Here is a 12,269-nt window from a genome sequence, read left to right as displayed (position 1 = left end):
TTCAACTAAGTTAAAAGATGCTTGAGTAGCTGAGATGAGCTTAGTGGGAGAGTTGGCTGTGGTGATGACTGCAGAGTCATCTGCGTATTGCACTAAAGATGACTGATGACAGGAGGTGTAGAGCTGATTAGTTAAGATATTAAAAAGTAAAGGGCCTGGGACAGACCCTTGAGGTACACCCATTTTGACAGGGAGAGGACGGGAGAGTGCACAGTGCCATCTCACTGATCAGTGAGGTAACTGGAGAACCATGCAACAGTATCGGAGGAAAAGTTGAGGTTATGAAGTTTGTGCAGCAGAAGAGTGTGTGAGACAGTGTTGAAAGCTTTTAAGAGGTCCAAGAATAGGCACAAAATAAGTTTATTGTCGTTCATGGCTATAAAGACAGTGTTGAGTAAGGATAATAGAGCTGTAGTGGTGCTATGTTTGGGTCTGAAGCTGTGTCGAGTTGGTGTAAGCAGATTTTCCTGTATTAGATACTGCTTAACTTGTTTATGAATCCATTTTTCTAGTACTTTAGAGAGAGGGGAGAGGAAAGTGATAGGTCTAAAGTTGGATATATCAGAGGAGTTACCGCCTTTGTGTATAGGTAGAGTGTAGCATTGTTTCCAGATGGAAGGGACTTTAGATTCAGAGATAGAGTGATTAATTAGGATAGATACAGGGAGAGCAAGAGAGTCAACTGCTAGTAGAAGAAAAGTGGAAAGAATATTGTCAGCTGATGCTGAGCATGGTTTTAATTTAGAGAGAAGAGTTTTGATGTAGCTAGTAGTACAGGTTTGAGGGAGAAGATATTTGAGGAGATAGTATTAGGAGTAGGTTCAGAAAAGTTGGAGATGTTAGTAGTAGAGGAGTTTGGATTAGGGTTCAGTAGCTTAGATATTGAATCGATAAAATAGGTAGTGAAGATAGTAGCAGTTTTTTCAGATGTCTTGTCTGGGCATGGATTGGGGGAGCTAAGATTACCAGGATGTAATATTTGGCCAGTGTTCCTCATTTTGGAGATGGAAGGTTGAGAGCTGTTGTGGCTTTGAGTTTGGGACTTTTGTTCCTATTAGGAGGGTAAAACTTCAATATTTGAAGGTGTACATAGTTTTGTGTGTTAATGTTAAGTTAATAGGTAAGTTAATAGGTTTTAGGGAAATATTGCTAGTGTTTTTTTTTTTTTTGAGGGCTTTCAATAAAACAAAAAGTTTTACAAGATGTGAAATAGGCTCAAATGGATATGACAAGAAACAACAGTATAAAAGTTCTACCTGCCAAACAGTGTATGCATGTGATACAAAAACTGGAACTAGACATTTAACAAAAAAATGGTGTTAAATATAAAAAGTGGGAATAACTTTTTAATACAATGATGCTTTCTTTGGTGTTTTTAGATGTAAATGGCCTCACAGATGGATACAAGCAAGAAGGAGTAGTGAACTGTCTTGGAGGATGTAGAGTGCAAGTCGTTATGTTACAGGAGACACATTTAGAAAAAATTGAACATGTAAATTTGATAAAGAAAGGTTTTCAGGAATGTTAATTCATTGGAATACCTGGGACAAAGGAAAAAGGAGTACTTATATTAATTGCAAGAGGGACTCCAATAGTGATAGAAGAGGATAAAAAAAGATGATAATGGCAGATTTGTAGTGCTAAGGGGCTACTGGCAAAGGAGCAGTCTTGCTCTGGCTTTTGTTTGCGCTCCAGCTGGGACTGCTGTAGTGGAGCTTGGGAGGATTCTGGGGGGTGATCAGTTTTCAGCAGGGAGTATTTCTTGTAGATAGGGACTGCAGTTTTATTTGCGGCAGTGAGGATATGTCTGGGAAGCCCGGAAGGGAGTGTATGGTAGGGGAAGGTAGATTTTTGAAGAAATTTGTGAGGGTGTTTAGTGTGGAATATGTGAATTCAGTGGTGGGAGTTCAGAGTGAATTTACTTATTATTCCCCGGGATGTAAAGACAGAGCTTGGCTGGACAGGACTTGAATTTCACAGAAATGTGCATTTAATTGAATGTCTTGATACTCACCCAGTGACTGTTTTGGATTGTGTGCCAATAATGGCTAAGATAAAAGCACAGGTAAATGGAATAGGGATGGGGCATTGGCATTTTCCCCCTTAGCTGTTGAAAAGAGAGGGGTTTAAGGAATGGTTAGTGGAGACTGTTTGGGAGCTGTTCGAGAGAATCTTCTGGGGATATGGCTAGGGAATGGGAAGGAATTGGGGTGGAGTTTGGTGATGGGGTGGAAATAGGAGAAGGGGAGCTATGGTTGCTAAGTGATGGGAGTTATTTGGAGGGACTGACAGATTGTTGGAGTGTTGCAAAGTGGGGGGAGTCTCGTGGAGCAGGAGGGAGATTAACTGCAGAGTGCTGGGCAGAGAATAAAGGATTACCTCGGTGGTATGCACAGGCTTGGAAGGATTGCTATTGGGCAACTGTTTTTTGATAGAATGCAGAAATCTTTGGTGTGGCGACTCAGGTAGCAAAGGGTGGAGCGGGCTGTCACCAGGCTTGGGGAGCCTACGACAAGGAGGATGGCAGGGGATCCTATAGAGGTATTGGAAGTGTTTCAGAACTTCTGTCAGAGTCTTTATAAAGCAGAAAGATGTGAAGGTCAGGAATGGCTACAGATGGCAATGTTTATGAAGAAGTTAAGTGTGCCAGGGTTGGGGGTCGATGAAGCTCGGTTGCAGTGGTTGGGATTGGAGGAGATGAGATAAGGGTTGTGATGTGTGGCCAATGTACAAGTGGGTCCCGGGGTGGATGGTGTTCCTGTGGAAGTTTGGAGGCTGGGAGGAGGGGAGACTGATGGAGATCCGGAAGATTTTGTTTGGCATTATCTTAGGAAGCTTTTTTTTTAGTAATTTGTTAATTTAATTGCATTTAATTAAACTGTATTTGCCATAATATTGATACACGTGTGCTAGCCTACACTGCATTTGAATTGTATTTCCTGCTGTTTTAGCTGCTTTTCTGTAAAAAAAAAAAAAAAAAAAAATTCCTAGCTTGTTTCCTGCCTTTCCTGTAACTTATCTAGTCCAGATACAGACTTGCTATATCCAGGACTATTTCTAAGCTCCTGAGCCCCCCAAGCCTTTCTGTGTTGGAGTGAAGCCTTCTAGCATATCAGTGGGAGTGGTAAGCACTAGGTAGCCTATCTACCACAGGAGGAGAGGTTTCTGGCCCAGAAATTATAGTTTATTGGCCGTTTGGGAAGCTCTTTCTTCTCTTTCAACCTCCTAATTCAAAAGCCTGTGTGTTGTGCTTGTTTCCTGCCTTTCCTGTTACTAGTCTAGTCCAGGTACAGATTTGCTGTATCCAGGACTCTTTGTAAGCTTCTGAGCCCCCCCAAACCTTTCTGTGTTGGAGGGAAGTCTTCTAGCTTATCAATGGGAGTGGTAAGCATTAGGTAGCCTATCTACCACGAGAGGAGTGGTTCCTGGCCCAGAAATTGTAGCTACTGAACGTTTGGGCAGTTTTTTCCCCATCTCTTTCAACTTTCTGGTTTAAAAGCCGCACTTGCGCTTGTTTCCCACCTTTCCTGTTACTAGCCTAGTCCAGATACAGAGTTGCTGTATCCAGAACTGTTGGTAAGCTTCTGAGCCCCGCAAGCCCTTCTGTGTTGGAGGGAAGCCTTCTAGCTTATCAGTGGGAGTGGTAAGCACTAGGTAGCCTATCTACCACAAGAGGAGTGGTTCTGGCCCATAAATTGTAGTTTATTGGCGGTTTGGGCAGTTTTTTTCCATCTCTCTCAATTTTCTGGTTTTAAAGCCTGTGTTTGCGCTTGATCCCCACCTTTCCCGTAACTAGTCTAGTCCAGGTACAGATTTGCTGTATCCAGGACTGTTTGTAAGCTTCTGACCCCCCCCCCCAAGCCTTTGTGTTGGAGTGCAGCCTTCTAGCTTATCAGCGGGAGTGGTAAGTACTAGGTAGCCTGTCTACCACAAGAGGAGTGGTTCTTGGCCCAAGAATTGTAGTTTATTGATCATTTGGGAAGTTGTCCATCTCTTTCAACTTTCTGGTTTAAAAGACCACATCTGTGCTTGTTTCCCATCTTTACTGTAACTAACCTACTGGAAAGCACTAGAAAGCCTTAAACAGATACAAGCCTTCTAGCTTAAATGAGAGACTTTGGAGTTATTTGAGTATTAGTTTTCTGTATTTTCTTGCTGTACTTAACTGTTTTCCGCCTAAACACTGATTTTCCAAAACTTATTGTGATTTAAAAGCTTGTTTTTTTCACATATTGTACTTATTTGACTGCCTGCACTTTTAAAAAGTTGTTTTTTTTTTGTTTAAATAAATTGTTTAATTGTTGTAGTCTACACACTAAAGTGCGATAGCCTTTTCTGATCGCTTGTAGTCGTTTAAAGCTGTTTTAAGTGTACTTTTTACAGTTTTTGCCTTCTCTTTTCAAAAAAAAAATTTCTTGTTTCCTGCCTTTCTAAGCTAGTATAGTCCATTTTTCAGGCTAGTGCTGAATTCAGGGCTGTGTTACAAGTTTCTGAGTTTACCTATACCTTACTTGGATAGAGGGAAGTTTCTCTGTTCACCTGTGAGAGAGGGGAACTTTGAGCAGCCATCTGTTCCTGGAGGAGTGGTTCCAGTCCAAAAGTTAGTAGTTTAAAAAACACGTTTGCATGGTTTTGTGCGCCGAGCAGCACCGGTTAGCTAGGGTTAAATTATTCCCGGCTCCACTAAGTCTCCTATTCAGTTTTTCACTTGAAACTAGTCTAACTCTCAACCTAAGCACTCAAAAAGCATCCTACAGTCCAGCACTTGCTCAGACCTAATAGCAAGCCGTAATATACCCTGACACTTGACTGCCCAGCAGGGCAAGGTTCTTTATCTACCCCTCACCAACCAAACGACTAAGCAGCTCACCCCACTATACAGGCATGACCAAAGGGCAACTTCACATGTACTTTCCAGTCCAGCTGGTGAATCTGAGTATCCTGAGGCAATGTTACAACTGCTTCATGTACACAGACGGCCCTCTCCTCCTGCCACAAAACACTAACATACGCAAGAGTTGCAATTATACAGCCAAACTGGAGGCTAAGGTCTCTCCACCCAAGACTGAAACAGACAGTCATGAGGAAAAGGTTAACACTTGCACCACACCTCCAGCCTCACATAGACCTACTAAACCAGCACTGGCAAAAAATACACATGAATACACAAAATCATACTCGGAGGCTCTAAATAAAAACCTGCAAAAGCATCAGAGAGCTCCAAAGCAGACACCCACAAAACCTGCACCTCCTGTCACAAACCAGACAACGCATAAAACACAAAATCAATGTGCCGCACAATCACAGCCCTTAAGTCGAAATAACATACCTAACACACTAGTAATAGGTGACTCAATAGTCGGGCACACGGATGCCCCACTCACTCGACTGGACAAGGAGAAGGTTACTGTTAGCTGCCTGTCGGGAGCCAGAATCCACCACATAACACAAGCACTCAGGTCACTCCAGAACAAGTACAAATATGACTCTGTCATTGTTCATGTTGGTGTGAATGACCTGAGACGTACCTCCCTGGACTACATGAAAAGAGACATTAAAGAGCTGTCTGATCAAGTAGCCCAGGCGGGTATGACCCTGACCCTGAGTAGCATCCTGCCCTCACCAAGAGTGATACCTCAGTATAAAGAAAAAATTATCAATTTCAACAATTGGCTAAACTTCTGGTGTCATTCAAAGGGGATCCAGTGTTTGTCAGCCTGGGATGACATGCTCGACAAGCCGTGTTGCTTCACAAGAGACAGCTTGCACCTGTCACCCCTTGGCTTTTGAATACTGGCCAAGGCTCTTGCTACCCCCATATTGCCTTTTTTAGGCAAGGCTCAAAATTCAAACCCACCTCCGTAAACAGCACAAGTAAAGAAATGAGGGTTCTGCTACCCAGCGCCAGGAGTTTAAATCTCAAAATGCATGTGCTCGAAGCATCATAAGTATGGAGAAAGTTGACATCTGTGCAGTAATTGAAACCTGGTTCAAGGCTCCAGAGGGCACTCCAGCACTACTGGGCTGTAACTCATACCACACATTTCGGCCACAGAACACGGACCGAAACACAAAAGGAGGGGGTGTATCCATATTCATCAAGGATACCCATACCTCCAGGTTAGTGGCGCAGCATGATACCTCTGAGATCATCCATGTGCAGCTAACATCGGGCAAATCTGCAATGCAAATTGTGGCCTACTACAGATCACCCTCCATGACCCAGGACCACCACTCCACCTTTCTGGAGATACTGGAAAACATGAAGGTCCTACCGAACACCCTGATATTGGGCAATTTCAATTACCCTACCATTAACTGGGAAAACTACTTGAGTACAAACTCCCTGGCTCAGCGCTTCCTGGAATTTATCAACTCAAATGCCCTGGATCAGCTGGTAAACTCCCCTACCAGAGGCCACAACATATTGGACCTGGTCATCACCAACATGGGTGACAGGTGTTCCGTTCTGGAGGTCAACCCGTCACTGGTAAGATCAGACCATAAACTAATCACCCTGGATGTCCACACCCCACCACCACCCCCAACCAAGGAAAGCACAGTGAAAAACCTTTCTAAAGCAAACTTCACCTTACTTAAGGCAGAGGTGGTAAGTTTCACAGCCCCCACGCTAAAGGATAACACTGCCGAAGATGCAGAATCCTTTACAATTGCACTCTATGAGCACCTACAAGGATGCATGGATCGTGCCATCCCTAGCAAAATCAAGACTCGCTCCCCTAAGAAAAGGAAACCAGTCTGGTGGACCCCTGCCATAAACTGGTTATAAAACAAAAGGAGGAAACAAGTTCAGAAAAAAAGCAAATCCCAAGAAAGAAAGACATCCCTGATCAGTATTACTAAGAAACTAAGGTCCCTCATAAAATCATCCAAGGCTAACTTCGAAAGTAAAATAGCCAAGGGATTCGAAAGATAACCACAAAGCTTCTTTAGCTATGTCAAGAATCTAAGTGGCAACTCGCAGATATGCTCTGAGCTAGTGCAAAATAGCACAAAATATACTGAACCTACTGATATTGCCAACATCCTGGCAGATAGATTCAGTGCAAACTTCACCTCCCTCTCACCTTCAAAAGGGCCCACAATACCGGAAAAGTGTAGTGTCCCGGAAATCACAGAAGCACAGGTAAAAACAGCCCTTTCCAAAGCCAAAAACAAAGCATCAGTGAGGCCAGATGGTGTCCCAGGCTGCGTCTTGCACAAACTACAGAACAAACTAACCCCCCACCTAAACACGTTGCTCAACCTCAGCCTCTCCACAGGCTACGTGCCCATAGAATGGTGCACAGCAATGGTTATTCTGCTCCACAAAGGAGGTGCCACAACTGACCCTGGTAACTATCGCCCCATAAGCCTGACTAGCCTGGTCTGCAAGGCTATGGAGCACATCATCATGGAACTCAATAACAAAGACATTGGGAACCTCCAAACACTTGACCCGACCCAGTTCAGCTTTGTTAAGGGCAGATCATGCCTACTAAATCTGGTTGACTTCGAGACAGTCACCGAGGCCATAGACGAGGGAAAGGTGGTTCACACAGCCTACCTTGATCTCGCCAAGGCATTCGACACCATTCCTCACTTGGGTATTATAGAAAAACTCAAAAGCCTGAACATAAACCCCTACGTCACAAGATGGGTTGCCAACTGGCTTACAGACAGAACTCGCACGGTAAGAATAGCAGGCTCCAGGTCCGACTCTAAACCAGTCACAAGTGGTGTCCTGCAAGGCTCTGTTCTGGGACCCCCTACTGTTTGGCATATATTTCTCAGAAGTACAGGCAAACACAGGAGGACTATGGCTAACCAAGTTCGCCGGTGACTGCAATTTGGGAGCCATAATTGACTCTCCGGCTGACAGACATCCTTCCAAAAGGCCTTACTGAGACAGACACCTGGTGTCAAAGTCATGGCCTCAAGCTAAATGCCAAAAAATGCATAGTCATCCTGTTTGGGAAAAACAAAACACCCACGAATTACCACATAGGCGGCAGCCCCCTTAATACCGAAGAGGTAATAAGAGATCTGGGGACCCAGGTAGATAGTAATCTCTCCTTTGACAATCATATTGCCAAAGTAGTTAGGAAATCTTTCTATGTGGCCCATCTAATTACTAAGGGGTTTGCATCTAGAAATAAAGAGGTTATAGTGCCCCTCTACTTGTCAGTCATCAGATCCATCATAGAGTACAATGCCCCATTTGGGATGTACCTCACAAGACACTTCCAACAGCTGTAAAGACCACAAAGGCACCTCACCAAGAGGATTACTGGCCTCAAACATATGTCCTATGCAGCCCGACTGAAAAAACTCCGGCTGTACTCCATGACATATCGCTTACTCAGAGGTGATCTCTGCCTGACTTACAAAGCCATGTCCAACTCAGAATTGATGGACATGCTCCACCTAAAGAAATCCAAGTCACTGCGAGCCACGCGCTCTAGTGAGCTAAACCTTGCCACAACAATAAATAGAACATGCTGGAGGGATAGATTTCTGTCACAGAGACTCCCCATGCTTTGGAACAAAATTTCTAACTACATTAGGCAGAGCCCCTCACTAACACTCTTCAAGAGAAGCCTTGACGAGTGGATGGGTAACAGAAAATACACCCCTGGGATCACTTCATTGGCTCTGCTTGACAGAGGCTCAGTTAATTAATCAATGGGGAGGTGAAAGCTGACACACTCTGGCTAGGCTTATACATGCCCTCGGGCAGATAGCCTAGTACCTATCTATGAACCTATGAACCTAGGAGGGGTACCACCATCCTGGAGGAGGATGGTGGTGGCAGTGGAGGGTGTAAATCCATTGGATCTGTCTTCATGTGGGCTCATTTCAGTACCGGGCCATGATTGTGAGGTGTTTGTGTCTATAATGGCTAAAAGAATGGCAAAAGTAATGCCAAAACTGATAGATATGGATCAGTGTGGTTTTGTGGAGATGATAGAATGGGAAGACACCAAAAACTTATTTGGACTGCAGATTAGAGATTCACCTCCCTATCAAGGATTGATATCAGAGTGTAGGCAAAGAGAAAGAAATAAGAGGTTTCTAAACAACGGACCAGCACTGGTGGGGTTTTTGGTGGAATCTGGAACAGAGGATGCTTTTGAGAAGGGAATAATTGGTGGAGCATGTGAAGTGTTGCAAGACAACTGTGAAGGTCAGTCGTAGGAGTTTAGAGGGGATTAGGAAGAGAGATTGGATAAGCATTCACAAAAAACAGTGGGAGGATATATGTATGTATGTCTCCCAAATATGCAACAGAATATACAAGATTTAGGATTTTTGCCTGTAAATGTCTACATAGATACTTTTGTACCCCAAGTGGACTTAAGATAATTTTTCCTCAGGCAGATAGCAAATGTTGGAGGTGTGAAGGTGAAGAGGGAGGTAATTTGGAACCTGTTTTCTGGGAGTGCAGTGAGTTGGCAGACTTTAAGGATTCCCTGCAGGATGCAGTGTCGGAAATGCTGGATGGGCAGATTAGTCTGACAAAGGAGATGATTTTTCTGAGCTATGCTACAGAATTAGAATTACCTAAGCTTGGTAAGGCCCTGTTGTGTATAACAATGGTGGCTGCCAAAAAAGCAATTACTAGAAAATGGAAATCACGATCTAAACCAACTATACTGGAAGTAGTAAATATAGTAACAGAGATAAAACAACTGGAATTGAGATCTTTAGGAAAGGGTAAGAGCAAACTATATAGTAAAAATGGGAATTGTGGGAACAATACATACAAGGAAAGAATTAGGTTTAAAAGGTGGCAGGACTTAAATGAACTGTGTAATGTTTGAAAAAAAAGATTGTGGTTTATAAGTGATGTATAATGTTTGCAACTGGGAGTGTGTCAATATGGTTTGCGATGTAAAATGCTTGCTGTGGTGGTTTATTAAAGATGTTTCTTGTTTAAAAAAAACAGGAATTGAATAGTTTATATAATATTGCTTAGGTTATGTGATATATAGCAATATATGTGAAGTATAATGTTTATGTTAATCTAGTTTGATTACTTTTATATGAATGTAAATTTGCCTATGTCACAAGTGATAATTCAGTAAAGGTGTTACAAAAAAATCCTTAATATTTGGTGTTTTTTTTTCTGGAAGGTTACAATGGACAGTGAGACTTAGTGATTTAGGAGGAGTAGCTGCCAGTAGGTGGTCAGTTGGCAAGAAAGGGACAAAAACAAAACTTTTTTATTTTTTTAATAAAGCATGAACTTTTTATTTTTTTTCAACCAGACCTGTGAAAAGGAAAGAAAGCCAGTTACAACTGTAGTTGCATCAGGACAAGGAACACTCACATCCAAAGACTTTCAAAATGGCTGTTACATCCTTTTTACCCCTCCCCTTTCTTAAATACCCCTTGGTAGCAAGTTTCGGAATGCATTTTCAGCTTAGCAAGAAATAACTTTAGACAAATGGGTTCTGCAGCACTCTGCAAGATTATGGAGTAGAATTTAATTTTGCCAGATGTCTTGCACCAGCGTTTGCACAGCACAGAAAACAAATATCTGTTTTGCCCAAGAGACAGTTATTTGATAATGGTGAAGACAAGGTATCATTTGATTCAGCACAAGGCAGTCATAATTGTGCACTCTCTGGGGATAATAAACTGCAAAATGTCTTCTTTATCCTCATCATCAGCAGTTCATTCCCTGTGAAGGTCTTGCTGGTTCTGTTTCAAGGTTTCATAAAACTTTCATAAGTGCGCTCATGTATATATAGCCATAATTGGTAGGCGCCTTCTTCACATCTCTCTGCTGATTTCATTGTTTCATGTCGTCATCATCATCATTAGAAAAAAACTAAATTCATCTTCACAGTGGCATACATTCATTTATTGTTTATTACTTTTCTTAAGAAATCTTCTGTTAAACTTGAAATAAATTGTTTGTTTTGCGGTTATGATACCAAGTTGTTTTTCTTCAGACTACAACTTTCTACATCAGTAGTAATTTTTATTGTTTTAGCTCCTTCCAAAGGTGTTATGTGGAAATTTAGAGTAAAGTAGAACAAGTTCACACCGGGGATCACACCAACAGTACTACTAGATCGGGGCCAAGGGTACTAGCTGCTAGTACAAGCGTCTAGGGAACTACTAAAGGGGCGGTGAATACCGCACAACGTGGCTGGGCTAATATATGCCTTCGGGCAGATAGCCCAGTACCAACCTATGAACTTATGAACCTATAAGAAGAAAAAGAAAACTGTTGAACTTAAAAGTGCATCTTCTTCATCATTGGTGAAGGCTGCACAGACAAATTGAATAAAAAAGGACAGCATTTTATGAAGCACCAATATTCTCCTTGTCTTGCTTTGTTGCATAAACAAGTAAACCTTAGCAGCAAATCATCACGTACATTGGTATACACTCGGATCATTCTGGTTCCACTGATCGTCAGTGTTGAGTGAATCCAGTGCTTTACTGTCCTTCAGCCTAGACCCTCCATATCTTCACAGACTTCAGCATCTGCAGTGATACGACCTTCCTTTGATTATACAGTCTGTATAACTGTACTGTGAGTCAAGATTATTATCCACCAAGAATGAAAATGTATAATTGTGTTTTCTGTACTGAATCAGTAGATCTCTTATCTTTACCAGTATCAATCATTCATTCATATAAGAGAAAATGTTTGTTTTGAAGGCTGTTTATGCTCTGCAAAACCTTGTGTTAAATTGCATTAAAGTAGCAAGGGGCATACATATTTAGCTTCACGTAACTGATTTCAGCCTATGTCTATCCATCCATCCACAACCCCTTTGTCCCCTTTTTGCACCTGGGGTTGGAGCATTGCTTGTTTCGCCTGTGTGATTTGTTTACTAGCTATTGCCTGTCTATTGATTAGCATTAAAGTTTGCAAGAGATGAAGAGAAGCAGTACAGCAGATGTGACTATGTCAGGATCATAAAATTCAACAGTGATTTTGAGCAGTATGCATATGAGTGGTAACCAGACATTGTACATATGCACTTGTAATACACTTCTTCTACTACATGTTTTGAATTTAAGACTGTGGTGAAGCTATAAGGAACGTGAACAGTATTATACTTGAATTGTTTAAAGTTAACTTAAATCTTTAAAATAAAACATTTTTCACATTTAGCATCCTTTCTTTTGCAGCAAGAATTTTGACCACTTTAATGACGACTGGTGACTTTGGTGGTAAGTTAAAACAAAATGGATAATCAGTTGCCTGTCTTACATTTACATAGTCTGTGCCTCAAGATATCATT

At 42.1% G+C, this 12,269-nt stretch overlaps 1 protein-coding gene across 1 annotated transcript in view; it reads left to right on the top strand.

Annotated features, from left to right (window-relative positions):
- SLC66A3 (solute carrier family 66 member 3) overlaps nt 1-12,269 on the top strand; it is a gene marked incomplete in the record, with an annotated part of 409,918 nt that overhangs the window by 376,517 nt on the left and 21,132 nt on the right. The window contains 1 exon segment of the mRNA XM_044082289.1: nt 12,157-12,198. Within this exon segment, the coding sequence (XP_043938224.1) occupies nt 12,157-12,198 (42 nt within the window).

Source organism: Protopterus annectens, chromosome 1.part1 (assembly GCF_019279795.1).
Source record: "Protopterus annectens isolate FY-2018-M chromosome 1.part1, PAN1.0, whole genome shotgun sequence".
Classification (NCBI taxonomy): domain Eukaryota; kingdom Metazoa; phylum Chordata; order Ceratodontiformes; family Protopteridae; genus Protopterus; species Protopterus annectens.
Note: the sequence above shows the minus strand (reverse complement) of the source record. Positions and strands in the feature narration are given on the sequence as shown.